The sequence below is a fragment of the Zeugodacus cucurbitae genome, chromosome 5, assembly GCF_028554725.1.
Source record: "Zeugodacus cucurbitae isolate PBARC_wt_2022May chromosome 5, idZeuCucr1.2, whole genome shotgun sequence".
NCBI classification, from domain to species: domain Eukaryota; kingdom Metazoa; phylum Arthropoda; class Insecta; order Diptera; family Tephritidae; genus Zeugodacus; species Zeugodacus cucurbitae.
In genome coordinates this window covers 36666442-36687150 of record NC_071670.1, presented here as the reverse complement: position 1 = coordinate 36687150, position 20709 = coordinate 36666442, and the positions used below count along the sequence as shown (strand labels likewise).

The window sequence follows — 20709 nt, the reverse complement described above, 5'->3', positions numbered from 1 at the left end:
CAAATAAATATATTCTTTGAAGTGCATATCTTTTAAACTAAATATATTTGACCACATTATGGATCTTAAATTGATATCTTAAATTTGAATTCTTTCCTAGTTTGTATACTTAGCGCACAATTTTTTAACCTGCTGGCAACCCTCTCACTTCTATAATTTAAAAACAGCTGACTATAAAACCAGACAATCTAAAATTGGTTTTCAAATGAACCCTATAATTAGTCAATTGAGGTCCCGACATAACAGTACCAACTTTGACTGACTATTTGAGGCGCCAGTGGTATTTGGAACATATTTTAGTTGTTATATATATTATATATTGTTGATACTTATCTCATGCTGGTCTCAGTAATTTTCGTAGTCTTTCTGATTATTTAAAAACCTTAATTCAAACAACCTTTTCTATCATTTTTCCCCGACTTATTTTAAGTTCGAGCGCGAGGAATGGTCAGGGATCAGTTCAATATAGTGTACAATGGCTTGAGTTCTAGACATATGTAACCTGGATTTGATTTATTGTATAGGGTTGAGATCATTGTGTATGAATATGAACCGATCCGCTTTTTAAAGATAACGGCGAAATAGTTCGAAAGATCTATACAGTTTTATACTATTCATTATATAAAATAAAATATATATTTTTAATAAAATTTCCAGCTCTACATCAACAAACGTTAAAAAATAGTAATATCTCGCACTGAGTGTCAGTTTTAATATAACCACAGCATAACTTCAATGCCACGCCACCAATTTCAACCTAACCTAACATAAATTGCAGAAAAAAATTGCTATTAAGAAATAAAGACTTCAGCACTGAAAATCAGTGCCTTTAACTTCAAATGCTTTCGCTTGTGTTGCTGCTCAAGCACTCATTTTACACTTTAAAATAGACACAGCCATTGCTGCTACTTCATTTAAGCAATTTATTTGACGCACGAGGACTGACTACACAGCCACCTGCCTGTCTGACAGCTACTTTTGACTTCATTTAATTAAATTAATTTAAACACGGCATAACACGAGTTTCACCATTTTCCAACTGAAGCAAAACAAACACACAGCTTTTATGAAACAACAACAAAAAAGTGCCTAAAAAATTCTCATACTCACTATTATTGAGGCGCTTTAAGAACTGCCGCGTGCAAAGTTCTGAATTTTTTTCTTTTATGTGTGTATATAAATATATATGTATGAGTGTGTGTTTGTTTATATGTATTTATGGCCACTTTTGTCGCCCCTCCAACAAGCATCCAGCGCTGTCACACACACTCGCCTGCCACTCATCGCTAGTGCCGCGGCATACAAGCGCTCTGACGCTTATTAAAAAATAATGCCTCGAAAACAAAAAGCAAACGGCCAAAAATTAAGTTAATTTTTATATAAAAATTTAATGCGCCAAAGTAGGAAAGCACGAAAAAGAAACATAAAAACCGTGAAAAGGCGCTGGCAGGAACGCCGTACAATGCCCCCGGCAAAGTATACTTCGTCACAAAAGCAAAAAAAAAAAAAAAAAAAAAAACAACAAAAACTCTGAAAGCACAAAAACGTTATGTGGCAGGGGCTAAAGCGTGTATATAACGCCCGCTGGCTGCTGGGAAAAGTCAAAAATGCCCTCCAGCAGCTGATAAAGTGTTTTTGCTTGTTGCTACAAGTATTGCTATTGTTGTTGTTGATATTTTTTGCTGGCGCTGATTTCGCTTTTCGGCAGAGAAGTGCCTATTTGTAGTGAACATATCCCGGTATCAGCGCCGTGAGCGACGGAAAGTAGGAAATAAAGTTTACACTTGTTTTTGTGAAATTATGCTGAGCGTAGCGTGGGCGAAGGGGAAGGAGGTGGGGTGCCAAGAAAAACAAAATACATAAATAAAATCTTTATGCTCAATTCTACCCACGCATTTGGTAGCAGTTATGAGCTGACAAATTAAATTATATGCACTGCATTACAACTTAAAAGTGTTTCCACTTCAGCTTCAAAGTCGCCTCGTCGCCTGCCTCTTGGTGGGAGGGGTGAATATTATTCGATTGCCATGGTTGAGGAAGAACGTTTTGTTTGTGCGGATTTTTGCTAGAATTTTTAATGAAATATGGAAAATGTACAAATATATGTGCTTTATGGCGTCAAAGCTAAAGAAGTTATGGTTTTCAATGGAACTGGTTTTCATTTGAAAACTGTTAGAAAAGTTAATGCTATAGAACTATTTGAAAGTTGTTTAACTATTTTTGAAGAAATTTAACAGAAACCTTATTCAATTTCAGAGATTAATGATGGATCTGCTATCTTATAATTACAATCAGAGCTTTAATCTAGAAGATAAACATGTCAGTTATCTGTATAAGATAGACCTCTGTTTTGAGGGAATATTGGTCTGACTATATATTATAGAAATTTTTTTTTTTAACTTAGAGCAAATATGTATCATATAAAATATAAAAATCTACACCTTGGAAGTTCAACATATTTCTGAATGAATTCATCATCCACTTAATTTCACGTTTAGAAGAAACATTTATCAAATGAAATTAATTATTTTCCAAAAATTTCGTCAATAGGTGGCGTTATGTTCAAAATATCTTAAAAATAAATTTATGATCTAATTGAGATTAAATAACAAGGCAGGTTTTCGAAGGAACTGAATCATTCTTACTTTATGGATGACCAATAGATGGTGCTACAGTCGGAATATCTCTAAATTATTATACAAATATCATCCTTTTATATTAGAATTTAGATTTGTTACATTAGCTGATAGATACGAATAGACTTATAGACCAGTCAAATACTCATGAGACACATACATATTTTTATTGAATAAAGGAATCTTAAATAGACGTACTCGGTACTGTCACGTAATTTGCGGAAATCGTTGAAAATTTAAAGAAGTTTATATTGGTGAAATTATACCGCATGAATGATAAAATTTGACTAGAGCCCGGTATGGAGTTGAATGCTCAAAATATATGAAGTAAGCACTGATGATTTATTTAGTAGAATGGCTAAATAAGTTTGTAAATGGTATTCGCAACAGGCCGATAGTCTCGGATATGGGGTTTAATCGTAACAGGAATAAAAATGGCGCCCAGCTAAGCTTTTGTGATATAAACTGCTGTTTGACATCAGACTGTTTCTTTATTTATTTCATTCGTGCTATTTATTATTTACATTATCATCGAAAGCTTTGTTTTTGAACAAAAAATTATAAACAATTTAAAAGCAATGTGAGCTTTAACAAAAAAATAAAAAAATTCGAAAATCGTTTTAATTTTTTCCAGTACGTATCTTACTATGTTAATCAAAGATTAAACAAGCCTTCAGCTGTTCTTCAACAATAATAAAGAGCTTAGAATAATTGTAAAGGGTGATTTTTTAAGAGCTTGATAACTTTAAAAAAAAAAAAAACGCATAAAACGCAAAATCTCATCGGTTCTTTATTTGAAACGTTAGATTGGTTCATGACATTTACTTTTTGAAGATAATTTCATTTAAATGTTGACCGCGGCTGCGTCTTAGGTGGTCCATTCGGAAAGTCCAATTTTGGGCAACTTTTTCGAGCATTTCGGCCGGAATAGCCCGAATTTCTTCGGAAATGTTGTCTTCCAAAGCTGGAATAGTTGCTGGCTTATTTCTGTAGACTTTAGACTTGACGTAGCCCCACAAAAAATAGTCTAAAGGCGTTAAATCGCATGATCTTGGTGGCCAACTTACGGGTCCATTTCTTGAGATGAATTGTTCTCCGAAGTTTTCCCTCAAAATGGCCATAGAATCGCGAGCTGTGTGGCATGTAGCGCCATCTTGTTGAAACCACATGTCAACCAAGTTCAGTTCTTCCATTTTTGGCAACAAAAAGTTTGTTAGCATCGAACGATAGCGATCGCCATTCACCGTAACGTTGCGTCCAACAGCATCTTTGAAAAAATACGGTCCAATGATTCCACCAGCGTACAAACCACACCAAACAGTGCATTTTTCGGGATGCATGGGCAGTTCTTGAACGGCTTCTGGTTGCTCTTCACCCCAAATGCGGCAATTTTGCTTATTTACGTAGCCATTCAACCAGAAATGAGCCTCATCGCTGAACAAAATTTGTCGATAAAAACATTTCGAACCGAACACTGATTTTGGTAATAAAATTCAATGATTTGCAAGCGTTGCTCGTTAGTAAGTCTATTCATGATGAAATGTCAAAGCATACTGAGCATCTTTCTCTTTGACACCATGTCTGAAATCCCACGTGATCTGTCAAATACTAATGCATGAAAATCCTAACCTCAAAAAAATCACCCGTTATATTAATATTTCAAATTAAAAGGGAATGCTTCTTATTACATATATAACATAATAACTATATTATATAATAAGGAAACTAATTTTTTGATTTACTATAACCTAAAAGCCAACTTTATAATCACTCCACTGTGGCTCAATCATTAGCGAAGCAAATCAGCTTAATGAAAGCATTAAGTTGAATAACATAATTGTAAATTCACTTTCAACTTTTTGTTTTTGCCAAACGGAACCGCACTACAAAGCGCTAAACGAACACAAACAACAACAACAAATATAAATTCATTAATAAGCAGCTAATGCAGTGATTCAAAGAAATTGATAATTACAATACCGACAACCTATTCAATAACCCTTAGCGCTTGCTGAACTAATACATATACATACTTACACTCCTACTTATGTAAGTAATCATACGCCAGGCGAGGGCAATAAACAGCTGTGAGCTGTTTTGCGAAACACGACTTTTAATTAAATTCCTTCTCATAATAATATGCGGCAGCATCAGTGGTGGTGGTAGGAAATACCAAAAGCTCCCTATTTTACCCAGGAAATTTCGTCTTTGTTTTTATCTGACGTCAGCAGCAAATTTGTTTCAAGAAGCTTTAAGAAACTCTGACGACGCATAATTTGTGGGATTAATGGTTTTGGTGGTATGCTGTTGGTGGATGCTCTACCGTTATTAATTGGAGAATAATTTAAAAAATATTTTACTGCTTGTTGAGAGATTTTTTAAAGACAGTACTTTAAAGATTTCTGTTTTTTTTTTATCTAATTCTACAAAAATGCAGTAGTGTTCATTTAGAGTACATACTCAAGGGTTTATTAGTCTGTTTATAAACATTTAACTCACAAAATATTCGAAAGTACTGAAATGGAATTCACTTAGCTACTATAAAGAGTATTATAATGCTGAAATTACTTGAGGAATACTCCCCCTGTTCCAGTATTAAGCAAATTGTTGAGTCCGTTCATTGTTATAAAAGCTTACATATTAATAGTAAGCTAGAGAGCTTTTTTAAAAGCTTTAGAACTCAGTCCCGAAAATTTTCCCCATATGGTTGATGCTCTGAGTTTGGATATTTCATAAAATTATTAATCATATTGTACACATTTAGTGTAATACCCAGCGATTAAGCTACAAAATTCAGGAACTGAACTAAGTGATAATAATATAACAGCGCCATCGATTTTCTCAACTATTAATTACAATTTAAGCAACTACATACCCACATGTATTTTAAGTCTGAAATCGATAGATTTACAATTTCAAGTAGTAATTTAATTACCGAACACCCTGTCTATCAAATTTAAGAACAGTTATAGCAAAAAACTAGAACCCGCATCCATCCCATTTGGATTCATCGTATGACATTTCTGTATTTCTTTCCATTTTCCCACTTGCTTATTCAATGCTTGATTGCTGCGCTATGTTTACTTAACCATTTTGCTTATTTTTTCTTCTTCTTCTTCTTCGTTTTCCTACAGGCCGAGATCTGGAGTGTGTTCATTGCTATTCTACGCAAGAGTGTGCGCAATTTGCAAGCATGCACAGACGTCGGTCTAATCGAGCACGTCTTGGTGAGACTGCAGCGCTCCGAAACGGTTGTGGCAGGTATGTATATAACAACAATAATAACAACATGTAGAATTAAAGCGATCTTTTTTTTTGCGATTAGTGTGGATAGTGTGTATAGATATATGTATATACTCCTGTGTCAATTTGATTTTAAATCTGTAGGTTATCGGGAAATAATTTTAATTAATGTAAATAAGGTCCAAAGTCGTGCAGAGTTGGTTATTTGTACTTTATTCGACCGTTTTTATATCACCTTATCCTCGTTTTTGAAAATTACCGTTATATTAATATTGGACGTTTTTTTTGTGGATACTTCGTAAATATTGATTCAGATTTGGTTTTATAAATGTTTTTTTTGGAAGGACGGATCACTTTAGGTGCTCTAAGTGCTCTCAACGTACCTAAATTTGGATACCGACAACTTTAGAGCGCCAACTGAGGCTTGATTAACTCTCACTAATTCATTAGAAACTACTCTGTGATAGGTTGGAGACGCATCGGAGCTTATCCATGGGGTTTGAGCACATCCGTACATCCACATGTGGCAGATCAGAAGTAGACAGTTTTTGTCCTCCCCAAAAATCGAATAAAACCGAAAAGCAACAGCAACTAAGCAACACTGCTTTGCTTTCAATCATTTCAAACGAATTCGATTCAATTCACGTCTTTACTTTTTCATTTGCGTGCGTGTATGTGCGCTGTCACAGACGCCCCTCTAGTTTTTCGCAAATTTTTTTTCCACACTCATTGCTGAATTCGTCCAATGCCTACGGCAGCTTTCATTCAGCTTTCATTCCGCTTTTGCCTTGTCGCATCATTTCTGTCATCGGCGCTTGCTTCAGTGGTTTGAAGCCCTGGTTGCCTTGGCGGCGTCGTCAGTATGCGTCAGTTGTCGTGGCTTTGTTTGCTCTTTGGACTTTGGTTCGTGTGCTTACACTAGGCGCATTCGTTTACAACGTGTTTGTTCTGGTGTTACATGCGCCAACACACACACATGCAGGAGGGGAAGTAAACCTATGTGTGTGTGTGTGTATATATTTAAAGTGGAATCGATTTGTTGGTCTGGGTGTGACCATATCCTTCAGCCAGCATTTGTTTGTTTGCACAGTGATTGAAATACGAGAATAAGATTATTGAATTAGAAGTAAGAGATTCACATTTTCAAAGAGCGTAAATGCTGGCACAAGTAGGGCGAAGTAACAAATACTTGTTGTACTAAAGCAAATATGTATGTAAAGTGGGCGAGGTGCTGGCGTAGTTGCTATTCATGGACATGGAAATGAATAACTTTTGTGCTAAATCTGTGGATATATTCCATTGAATTTGTTTGTCTACTCAATAGGTTTTTATCTATCCTCTTTTTTGCTACTATGTGGCTACACATTTAGCAAATTCATGGTATTTTTTTAAATTGCTCTATTTAGGTATAGGGTAAGCCTTATAAATAATTATCTTTTATACGTTGGAAACAAATTAAAAAAATAATTAAATTTTTCGATAGAGTTTATACGAAAGCAGCAAGCAGGATTTAAAGCACAAGAAAAAAATATTACACTGCCTTGGAAGTTTCCCCAAAACCCATTCAATTAATACAGTTCTTCGAGATCTTGATTTATGACTTTATCTAAACCCTTTCCCTCGATATATGTTTTAATATCCTTTTCGCACAGGAGTTAATAGATCAATTAAAAGGCCTTTGCTCGATTAAAGCGCTGATTTCGATCGATTTACCGTACAAAATAAAAATTTAATTTTTCTACATTAATTTTTAATCGAATAGCAAACAGCTAGTGAAACTTACCAACTTCTTATAAAAAGCAAGGGGCAAAAGCGTATAACGCTTGATAGTTTATCGAGTAGCCGGCAGTGTAAAGGACAAAAACTGGTTTCTCAATTATATTCTTAATTTATCAATTAATTTGGTTGTGCGAAAAGACTATAAGATATTTCAAAATATAATTCGAAAGATGACCAATTGACGAAGATGATATGGATTTAAACAACCTGGATATATATCATATTTACTCTATTTCTGTTATAAAAAGTTTATAGAGTTTATATCTCTATAAAGCCGTTTCCATTCTGTTTATAAACCAGTTGCTGCTTAAGAAGCTATCGATTATGGGCGCCACCAAGCTGCCCTTTTGATATATTTTTTCTCTCAACTTTTTTACTAAGAGTCTCTACCATTGAACGACCATTAATTCATGAAATACGCGTGAAATAAAAATTTTTACGGTACTTCGTTAAACCATTCGCTCCCAACCAACTATAAAATGTGGCTCTTAAACTGGCTCAGTTTCTAATTTTTCTTAAATTAAAAGGCATCCAAATGATGTCAACAAAATTAAAAATTTTTAAAAGTTGCGATTTCAAACATTTTAGAAAAACATGTTCTGTTATTTAAGGATATTTTTTCATAAAGCTGTTGAGAATTTCAAATGTGGACGAATAAATAATTATTACAGTTCTGAAAGAATTAAGTTCACAGCAGGTAATTTTTAGTGAACGGGCTAAAGAATGGAGAACTCGGGTAAATTTTTCCATCAATGATTCCAATATTTTATATTTCGAGAGAGAGTGTTATCTGGTGGTAAAGTATCTCATGTATAGCTTGTTCCATTTTCTAAACAGAACAGAGGAATTTTATTCCAATTTGTGATTTCGAATTATACAGCTAGGCACTACTCATAACTTTAAGTTCTTCATTAATTAAGATAGTATCAGGTTAGCATATTTATATACAATTAAGTCATACAAATTATTTTAGCTTAAAGCTGGCGCTACTAAGTCCATTAATGTCTGCCTCGACGATTTTAGTACTTAAGATCTCCTGTCACTTTATATGTTTTATATTTAATTTATTTTTTTAATTTAAATTTTTTTCTTTCTTAATGATAATAGGTTTTGTCTTAACTTCTGTGGCGTTATCAGGCTGTTAACTGAAATTTAAGGCTTTGACTAAAGTATTAAATTACGTTCATTTCGCATCTCAGACTTCAAAATCTTTAAAAGCTTTGATTTAAGCGCTCAAATTTCACACAAACCAACAAATTTAGGTTTCGTTTTAAAATTTATTACCACCAGCTTATTTCCACTGTCTCTCAAAATATACAAAACCTCCAAAAACCATTTCACAGATACCGTTATAAAAAGTAAGAAAATAATATCGCTTGTTTTTATATATTTAAGCAAAAACAACTTGCCGGCAGACATAATTGCTTATGAGTACCTATTCATATATACATACTATATGTACATAAATGAATCTGAGCATATGAAAAACGAAACACATTCCTGTGTCACACCACACCATCAATGCTAACGAAGACATTTTAGTGCGCTCATTTGCGTTGCTTGCGAACACGTTAGCAATTAATTCAATGCTTAAATCTGAGGCGAAATGACTCTGTGTGGGTGGCTGGCGGAGTGAGTGGGCGGCGGAAGTGAAGTGTTGCTGAATTAAGCAAAAACTTGTACGAAAGAACGCAACGCAGACAGGCAGACATAACAGAGACTCAAGCGTGAAGTTGAATTCAAGCAAAAAGAATGCCATATATGTATGTCTATATGTACTATATATATGTTTCTTTGTGTGAGTATATCTTAGTAGTGGCGTGTCAGAGTATGTGCTCTCGTGTCACTAAAGCTGTCGCAGCGCATTAAAGCGCATATGTTAAATTACAAGCGAACAAGCACACATTCCTTGAGCGTGACGTACATTAAATTAGACACTCATACACAAGCAACACTATATAATATACTCATATGCATATATAGAACTACTACTGCGCTCATTTTGTAATTGATTAAAGTACTCGTTAGTTAGCGCGAAGTGTATGTGTGTGTGGAATACGCCAATATTGTTGAGAAATCTCGGCGTCTACACATAGTATGGTAAAGCCAAGTTAGAGACTATGGCTAATGAACTCCCTAAAATATGCCACACTTTCGGTGTATGCTGGCTGCCACATAAGGTGCTAACCCAAAGTGGCCTATTATCGAGACATGCCAAAGCGTGGAATGCCAATAAAATCACATGCTCTTATGTATACCTGTTTGAAGTGGTAATTAATTTAGTATTTTTATTGCATACTTTAGGGCGTTAAAGCTAACTTTATTGCATTTTCGTAAGACATTTAAAAGCATTGTTATTGCTGTTGTGAAAAGCATTTATTTATCAAATAATAGTTGGTAGTTTTTCTAATTTTGAAAAATATCAGTTACAGTATTTAAGAGGTATTATATGTTAAATTATATTTCGTTCTTATATTGAACTTCGTAAAATCAAACGAAATTCATTTCAATCAAGCTTTACTTATTTGCCTAGGCGCTAGATTTGATTGAAGTTATTCAAAAACCCGTTAGATGGCGCTGACGTAGATTTAATGGAGCAGTCTTTTAGGAAGTTGTTTTTATTTAAACGTTTTACTAAATAACATGGATCCACTTAAATTATGGACCAGAACTTAAAAAGTTGTACTCATGTTTTCTTAGTAGATTTGTTTAATAAAACTAATGGTTACCATAATTATCCAACAAAAACTCCCGATTCATACAAAGGCTATAACGAATAATAATAACATTATATAATGTTAGGGAGATCTTTTGTACTCAAAAGGCATTTAAAAAAATTTAAGGATTCATTATTAAAAATAAAATATTTTTCAAAGGTCCTAGAGCGACGCTTCATTATTTCCATATTTTGGAAAAAATCAGAAAATTGCACGGTCGTATATGTAGATAAAGATTTTAAAAGCTTTCGTAAAGCTTTTCAATTTTAGTTATTCACTATATGCTTTGAACGATATCTGTTCCTAAAGCTTTTTAAAGCTTTCGAAGTCCATTTTCATTAATTCACTCGAAACTTCTAACGATATCTTTTTAAAGCTATCGAAAAGGTTTACAGTTTCAGTAATTCCCTCTAAGCTTCCCACGATATATTTTTAAAGCTTTCCAGTTTCAGTTATTCACTCGATGTTTCGCACGATATCCGTTTCTAAGACCGTACAATTAATTATATTTGAATTTTTGATTACTTGATTTCGAGTCAGAAGTAGTTATATACAAATCTCTAAATAAAGCTCTAAAGTACCAGAAAGCTCTCGTCAAAGCTCTACGCCTAATAAGAAGTAAATACAAATAAAAGCTTTTAAAATGCTTTCTCACTTCAGTAAGTCACGCAAAAATTTGGACATTGACAGCAAAGCTTTGTTTAAAGCCTAGTACCAGTAAACTCTAGTAAGATCCTATGTCCAAAAAGCAAAGCTTCTTCTCTTTAGCTATGCACATAATTATATATTTAACAATTCTTCAAGCTTAATTTTAAAAATACACACACGTGCTTGCGACAATGGGCATTCAGGCGTGCTAATTGCATAAATTAATGATATCCACATTTGCCTCCGGGGACGACAAAGTCACCGAACTGCCACACAAATTGACAAACTGTAACAAATTAGCATAATCTTGTATAGCAAGCGAGCGAGCATTGTACCCCACACAATGCTGCATATATGAGCTACAAACAGCTCATTTGTGTTTTGTATGTGTGTGTGTGTGTGTAGCGATGGATCTTTGTAATTAAATATGCATATATAACAACAGAGTCGAGCGAATCATGTGTCTAGCATGTCTAAATTTCCGCATATCCATTATTTTCTTCTTTCCCCCATCACGCCTTTTGTCTCTAACTTGCTAAGAGCCCATGTGTATACATAATTTTTCACGCCTATATGGAGCCTAGCTCAGCCACCTCAGCAGTTAATTACACTTTTGTTCTTTGACGCTGATTTTCTGTACAAATGATGCGGATGCGGTGACACTCGACACCACGGTACACCGCCCCACTCACACACAGCACCCTTGATGTCGCTCTGTCAAAGTTCAACTGTTCGAGTGGCAAGCGACACAAAACGCGTGTGTGACTCCTTTATCTCTATCTTTGGCATTGCTACGGCTGCGGCTTTGGCGTTTTGTTTTTGTGCTCACACTGAACCTTTCGTTGCGTCAAATTGGTTGATTTCACACGTTTGATGTGCGACAAACTTGCCTTTGCCGTTCATGTCACGTATACGCCCCGGTCGCTTGGGTAGTCCACTGCAGGCGTACGTGTGTCTGCAGTGCCTGTCGCCAACGGTACATTTGCCAATTGCGACAGTTGCAGCACAGTATAAACTGACTTGACACCACTCTAACGCTTGACATTGTCGCCTGCGCCTCCTGCTTCTCCTCTCTGGCAGCTGGCGCCAGCACATTTTGCTATTAAATTAAGTTGTCGGTGTTGGTGTCATGCACAAACGGTTTGGCTTTATGAAAGCTTACATGTCATTGACTTGACAATAACCTCAACCCTTAACGTTGAGATTGTCAGGAAGTGTTATTTTGTGGGCGGGATGCGGTGGAGCAGGAAGTGGAGTGAAAATTAAATAAAACTACTTGTAAGTTATTGGTATTGTATTTAGTAGCGAAGGTTCAATAATTTCTCAGTAAGAATTTTTTTAAATAGAGCTTCTTGAATATATTTTTCTATGTATTTTTGAGGTATTAAAACCAGTCGTGAAAGCAATTTTCTGTACGTTAGTTCTCAGGTTTAGAATGCCTCCTTCTTAATATATAGTATGTCTCCATCGTCATCAAGATTTTTATTTGATTTCCTTATTATAATAACTTATTTATAGCTTCTTTGATAAGTCTAGAGTATCACTGGAAAATGAAAATATATTAAACTATATACTAATTATAGTTTTCGGAAACTCCTTTAAACTCACTCATTTTCCTCTGGTACAACTCGCCATTACGAATCTGTCACGATGCTATTCCCCCCTGAATGATTCAAAAGGAATCTAAAGAGCTTCATGCTTTTATCAAGTTAGGCCTTTATCCGGCTATATGGGATCTGATTTGTTCACATTTCCCAGTGATAGCTATCTTCCGGAAGGTATCAGAGAGGTTATTTTCAACTTTGAAGATTTAATAAATCGAAAATAAATTCTGAAAAACACACATGGAGCGATACAGATTTCAACTAAAGAATTGTTATGAATAAACTTTTATAATTATTAGTGAACCCATATAGACTAATACATATTATAGCAGCTTGGTATACGAGATATCCACAATGTGCTGGCACTATACTTTTAACAGCTCATTTTCATTTAGCTTTATTATTATTACAAAACTTCTTATGATTATTAGCAACCAGCTGGCCCCACCAGCTCACCTCCTACACCACCTTCAATTCATTTGGAGTGAGAACGTGCTCTTAACGCCCATTTTCCACTTGCAATTTGCTTGCAACTACGATGTTTAGCGCGTAACAGCTGCTATCATGTTCATAACAACAAGTTGGCAAAACACTTTGTGTTATTGCCACTAACAACAATAATTCGCCATGACAATTGTCACTCAGCGCATTTGAGGCATTAAAATGATTATCTTTTCACTGCTCACAACACAACTGATAATAATCTCACATACACATGCAGATATATAACGCCTAACTGTGCAGTTAAGAAGTCGTTATGCAAGACGTTGGTCATTAAAACTTTCAAGTTTAGCTGCTCATTCCGGCCGGCATGTGGGACTCGCAATTCGAGTGGATTGAAAATAGAAGTGTTTGTCACTTTTCTAAAGTACAAGCCAGAACAATAATAAAAAACTTTGTCCAGCACTCACCGAACTACTGTTCATTTGGCAAATAGTATGTGAAGGTCTGTTGTGCTATTCTAAAATTCTTTAAAAGTTTCTACAATTGTGGAATGCTAAACTTTAAAAATATAATTTTAGTTTTCTTTACATCGGCACAAGTGTGCAATAATCCTCTTGAAACTTTGACTTTTAAAACATAACATGCAGTCAACAGTTTCTTGTTGTTTCCGAAACTGATCTTAATCTACCCTAAGTGTGTGTTAATGTGCTAGAAACAAAAACAAAACTACTACAATTCCTTAATCTCCGTCTCAGAATAGTTAGAAAAAACATTATTTCGGATAATAATATATCGCTACCTCACCTCTCCTTTACAAACTCTTTATTCTTTCCTCTCATCATGTATTTATTCTAAACGTTGCTGATTTTCCTAAATCAACTTTGTTGGGAGACATAAAGCGGGATCTTTTTTGAAGAAGAAATCTTACTTCTAATGATCGATTTTCTCTAAAACACGAATTGCTTTGGAGAGTTTACGAATATTAGTCGTTAAAGAACTTAAATTATTCAGCCCACTTCAGGCTAATATAATCTGTATTGGAGGCAAATCCGTCATGTCACATATCGAATTTCGAAAGATGTGCCAATAATTAGAGAGTTGTCAAACGAATAACTAATCTATGAAAAATATATATATTTTGCGTAGGAACTGCTTACGCGATTATAGCCGAATCCATCAGAGCGCGCCATTCATTTCTTCTTCTTACTTTCTGGCGCCAACTGGAAACACCACATGAAGCCAGGTCACTTTCCACTTGGTCTCTCCAACGGACTGGAGGTCGTCCTCTTCCGTAGATTCCTCCAGCGTGTACATCGAACATTTTCAGAGCTGAAGTGTTTTCATCCATTCGAACAACATGACCTAGTCAGCTTAGCCGCTGTCTTTTTATTCGGTGAACTATGTCAGTGTCGCCGTACAGCTCATCATTCCATCATCTGCGGTATTCGCCATTGCCAATATTCTGAGGACCGCAAGATTTACTTGCGCAAAATTTTCCTCTCGAAAACCCCAAGATGAGATGACATCGGATGTTGTCATCGTGCGGTCTTCTGCGCCATACATCAGAGAGGGAATAATGAGCGACTTGTAGAATTTGATTTTGGTTCGTCGAGAGAGGACTTTACTCAGTTCTCCAGATTTTAGCGATAATGTTTGGGGCGTAGTTTGGTAATATCTCTCAGTTTTGGACAGTATTTTTTTAAGATGAACATTTATTTAAGAATAAAGAATTATTCAAAGTGTTGCCCATTTGAAGATATAGCATCTCTACCATCTTTCTGGCAATTTCCATTCCACTTGCTTGACGGCCAATATTGAATTTAGCCACTTTTTGATACCCTGTTCTGATGGGAATCGTATTCCAATGAGAACATACTGTATCGACCGGAACAAATGATAGTCAGAAGAGGCACGGTCTGAGCTATAAGGCGGCTAAGGCCGTTCTAGCAACATGAGTACGAACGTTGACTTGTTGGAAAATTGTTGCCCTATACCTAGTCACAAATTCCAAGTGTTTTAAAAGACAGTCTGTCTTTATCTCTTTTAACTGTGTTAGTTATCGACTCTTCCCTATTGTTACAATTTACTCCATTTATGATACTTTGTCATATCATTATTGGTGAAGAAAATTTTCTTCATAGAATCTGAATAAATAAAATATTTAAAGTGTTACTTCTAAGCTTTTATTTTGATTACTGTTATTATTATTATTTTTCTGCGTTTTTATGCTTTTTCTAATTTTTCTAAATAACTATTTCATAACTTCCTTATTTACAGATTTGCTCATCGAAATGCTGGGTGTGTTGGCCAGCTACAGCATTACAGTGAAAGAGCTCAAACTACTCTTCGGCACCATGAAAGCGGTGAATGCCAAATGGCCACGTCACTCCGCCAAACTGTTGAATGTGTTGCGTCAAATGCCACATCGTAATGGACCGGATGTGTTCTTCAGTTTTCCAGGACGCAAAGGATCGGTAAGTTGAACCCAAGAAAATGAGCAGCAAAACTGCTTGATAATATTTAAATTGTATATTTAAAAAAAAGTACGAATCTTCGCATAAGATAAAATAGGTCCCCCAAAGTGTCGCGTAATCCTTAGCACTGCTAGAGGACAACGCGAAGGTCAATCACTGACTGCGCAAAATAAAATGCCACTGTCAATTATCTTCCGTTCGACTACTGCACAGCCGTTGAGCACGTATCATCCGCAACCACGCACCTCCTTACTGCAGCCTAATCTTTTATTTACTAGCGAATAATTTACAAGAATGTTTACAATTCTCTATATTTCAACGTTGCTATGGCTGCATTTCACTTTGAAGCAGCTCAAGGCTTCACCCGCTTTATGCTGCTGTGGCGCGCAATTTGCCGTTATGCCACGCAATGCCATGTTGCATTATTAATGTAAATGTATATTTGTACATGCCCAACAACTGGTGAGTTGCGCTGTGATAGAAAGAGTGCCGCCTGAGCAACTCTGTGCCGCACTCACACCAACAATGTATCATGTGGCAACTTTTTCGCAGATTTTTCTATTTCCAACAACAAATAAACGAAAAAAAAACAGTAAAGTAAAATTGCGCTTTTGTATTTGCTTCAAGTCCATTTGCCGCGTCGCCATTTTTATGACATCATCATGTGGCGAAATATTTACTTTTCCTTTGCCATTTCATTTTTATTTGCCACTTTATGGACGCAGATTCGCGCACAAATCGAATTCCAAATGTGCTGCGAGCATTCTGAGCCTGGCTTCCCATATTTGTTTGTATTTTTATATGTGAATTAGACGGCTGTTTGTTATACCCATATAAATGTGTGTGTGTGTCTGTGTTGATTGCTCGAGTCAATAAAGGGTGACCATAAAACGTGTGCAACGAGCCGTGTAGGCGTTGGAACTTTTTGTTTTCGTTTTTGTTTAATTGCAATCGTAAAAATGGACGCGGCAGGCTGTGCAAATAAATGTGTGAGAAAAAATTCACTAACGGTATTTCTTTGTAATTTAATACTCACAGGAGTGGGGAATCGTATGCAGATTGTTTAGTTTTGCGCGGCCTATAGTAACATTTTATGTACATATCTATGATCAGTATTTGTGAGGGAAATAAATTCTTGTGCTAGCTTCGATTTTATTACTCTATTTTTTTATTTCAATAGTAGAAAAACTGTTTATAGCATTGCTATGTATATTACATTTTATTTTTCTAGATTTTATTGGAATTCAAAAATGAGGATATGTCTTGAAAGATTCAAGCTGGGACGACAAATCGATGATTTCTTAAAAGTGAGGTTCGAATTCATATTCCACTTGCCACAAAAATTCTTAAAAATTTGTTTCTCATGTGCATTTTCTATGAGCTTAGAGGTTGGTCAAGTATTAAAGTAGTAAAGTATGATCTTGGTTCACTGACATATCGGATTTAGAAATAAATTTTTCTAACTAAAGCTTACCACAGATGGTGCTGTGGTACAAATTTATTGAAAATCCAATTAAATCTTCCTCAAATAAATTTGGGGTGGAAGTTTAATTCGACCAACCAACCAACCATCGTAAATCATAAGAAAACTGTTTAAGAAAATAATAAAGAATATGCTGTTGTCCTGTCCAAAACTATTGAATATAATATCTCAAAAATCAAAGAAAGTGAGACGGTAGAGCTTGAGTTAAATCAACCTACAGCATGTGAGAGAGTGAGAGGAGTAGAGGTCTATACTCAATAACATGAAAAAAATCTAGTATAAGTCCCTCAGAATATATAGCAAACTTTAAGGCATATTTCCGGTCTAAAAAATTTCCTCATAAATCGTTTAATATTTCGAAGGTGTTAAGAAAATTTTAGAGTACACAGTTTAAAGTATTTTGTTCTTGAACTGAATTGAAAGGTTATAACAAATGCCTTTTTATACTGGTCACTCAGTGACATCTTCGAGAGTGAGAGAGAGAGAGAGTAAGAGTTAAAGATAGAGAAGTAAAGGGAATAGTTTTCTGTGATGAAATATTAATGAATGTTCGTAGATCTTACTCTCTGAATATGCCGACAACATTTAGACCGAACATTTTTTTCATACTACAATGAAATTTATATTAACATAAAAATGAGTTTGTCACATATTTTCGTAGCATACATTTCAGCGCCACTACCAAAATCGATAACTGTAATGGTTATTTTCAAATTGAAGGTTGTCAGATTATTTTTATTTTCAGCCTTCTTATAGGTTATTAATTTATATCAATATTTTATTGTATAATAACAGATGATGTGAGTCCCGTCTTATAATATATTCAAATAAATAGTCCTTCCGAGAGAATAAGTAATACAAATAAATGTTTACTATCGTAACAAAATTATTAAGAGTGAAGTTCAAATCCCGATGTATATCTGTCCGTCCGATCGTGCAACAGATAACTTGAGTAAAAATTAAGATATCTTGGTACACATGTTTCTGAGAACACTGCCACGCCCACAAAATGACGAAAACCGAAAACACAGAAACATATAAAGTAAAATTTTGTACAATGGCCCAGCTCCCAAAAATTTTTTTTTGTATATCTCGCAAACCAATAAAACTTTCACAAATACTGTATTTGTGCTGTGGCATCACTCCTGGAAAGTGCCTAAGGCTAATTTTTCACCAAAACTATCGGTAATTCTCTTAGATATTTTAATGTAATTCGGAGGGAATATTTTTCTTCTAATTATGTAGTTTTGTACCAAAAATTGTTAAAATCGGATAATAACTTCGCTTAGTTCCCATATACCTAATTATAGGTTTTTCAAAAATACGGTGGGCCTTATTCCGCATATATCGGTTAATATGTCAGATATCTTAGTAAAATTATGTGAGCGTATAGTCTTGGATATATTGTAAAATATTAAAATTTTCACCCAAAATATATGGATTTATAAAAATGAAAGTCCCTCTGAAAATGAAAAATAAAGTTCCAAAGATTTACCTAAAGCCTTAAACTACAAATATTCAGCCAAATATTTCTTCAAATACTTCTTTAAAACCACTAACTGTCTACAAACTATTGAATATAAAGTACTCTCTACTGTTTTGGGCACAAGTTAATTACTTTTATGATACCATTCATGAATATGAAATGCTTTGACTGGTTTTCCGGCAGAGAAGAAGAGTTAGATACAGCAGCCAAAAATTATACCGGCATGATGACGAATTGATTTCCAAAAATTACGCATTACATTAAAAACATGATGAGGTTGTTAAGAAGAAGAGAGAGAGAGAGAGAGAGCGAAAAAAAGTTGTTAAACAACTACGAGGCTGCTGTGGAAAAATGCAAATAACTTTTGAACTTTCGTATGTAACAACAAACTGGCGAAACTTTCTACATTTTTTTTCACTTTGAATACTTTCATGTTGCCTTTGTTGTTGTTTTTAATTTTATTTTTCGCTTTCGCATTTTCCAATTTCGCTTAGTGATTGCGACATCAAAAGGCGGGCAACGCAACCCTTATCAAATGCCTTTGTAGTCACGACAACTTTTTTACACGGCAACAACAACAAACACGTCTGGACAGCGTAGAGAATAACTGCGTTGCCAATTTCGAAATTTCAAAATTTCATTGCTTCATATTTCAATTTGGCTGGCACAAGCGATGCGACGGTGTCACAACTTTCCACTTTTTCCTTCTCCTCCTTTTTTTCGGGCGCCTTTGCATTTCAACAACTTTAGAGTGCGTTTGTTTGTGTGTGTAGCACAGCATTTCAACGTACATTTCTCGAAATTATTTTTTACATGTAAGTGCGTGTGTGTGTGTGTGATTTTTGCATAACTTTTCCATTGAAATATCCAAAATATTGGCAAAGTTTTGCTAGCAAAGCACCGGCGCTCATGTAACTCCCCTGCGGCGAAAGGGAATGGCTGACAAAATTGCGAATGCCCGGCAGCAATGATGACAGCAGTGAGTGCAGAAAAAAAGAAAACACAAAACAAAAATAAAAATAAAAACAAAACACAGTGAAACAATGGCGAAAAACCGAAATTGTTTTAGCAACAACAACAACAAGAGCGATAGCCACAAAAAGGGCTGGGGCTTGCGGTTTTTTGTCGAAATGAGTTCGGTAGCTTGACGATATTCCCTGGTAACGCATTTCACTAATAAATTGGTCAAAATTATTCCCAACTCTATTATGGACGACAGCAACAACAACAATATCAACATCAGCATTTTGCCTCGGCAACGACAATGAGCACAACAATAGCCAACAATAACAACAACAAATGGAATTGTTCGCAAAGTTGCGTACAAAGTTGCCAACAGCGTTGCCACCAGCCAGCCTACCACATAAACAACAACAATTCGATCATTTTATTCACCACTTTTTGTACGGCAATGTTTTGTTTTCTTTTTATTCTTCGCTCTCCGCCATTTGTTTTCGGTTTTTGCATTTTCACAGCGCCCAAATTCCTCTTGTGCCGCTTATGCGGGCCTTCAGGGCATACTTAGCGTCACAAACGCGCCAAAAATAGTTTACGAAACGAGAATTGATTGTGAATCGCTGAGCGATGAGTATTCGTGTTGACAGTTGTTGGAAAATGCGAAACGTTGAAATGCGATTTTTCGATTTGTTGTTGTTGTTTTCAAAATAATGTTCTAAATTTTTGCGTTGCGCGATATTAAGATATTACTTAGTGGCTCTGGGGAGTTCAAAGTAATAAAAGTAATAAGAAAGCTTAAAGCTCTTAAAGCTTTGGATAAGCAGCATTCATTATGGTGCTTTGGTTTTATACTGTCTGTCAACTTTATCAGTAATGATTAACGGTAGTAGACAAGAATTATTTGAAAAAAACTAGACCAGATTATAAATATAAAAGCTTGGGAATATAAAAGTTATTAAAAAGTTCGAGAAAGCTTTTCTGCTCGTCTGCTTTTGAGTTTTTTGGATGAAGCGAATGTTTTCTGTTAAGGATAACTTAAGAACTGCGCAATTTAGTGATGTCTGACTTCTGTAGAGCTTTGTTCAGCACAGAGCTTTTAGAGGGCTTTTTTCGAGTAATTTTTTTTTAACAATTACTCGTTTTTCTATTTCTTTCGCTAAAAATGCAGCAACTCAATATGTGAAACCTTTACAAAGCTTTTGTCTCGATCTCAGTAGTTTGTAAGCTCATGATACTTG

General features: G+C 35.2%; 1 protein-coding gene across 4 annotated transcripts in view; it reads left to right on the top strand.

Annotated features, from left to right (window-relative positions):
- The window catches only part of LOC105219154 (neurobeachin), a 185866-nt gene that overhangs the window by 93370 nt on the left and 71787 nt on the right, over positions 1 to 20709 (top strand). For all 4 annotated transcript variants that reach the window (XM_054231108.1, XM_054231109.1, XM_054231107.1 and 1 more), the window contains exons 3-4: positions 5771 to 5897; positions 15349 to 15545. In XM_054231108.1, coding sequence (XP_054087083.1) covers positions 5771 to 5897; positions 15349 to 15545 — 324 coding nt within the window. The remainder of the gene's footprint in view (positions 1 to 5770; positions 5898 to 15348; positions 15546 to 20709) is intronic.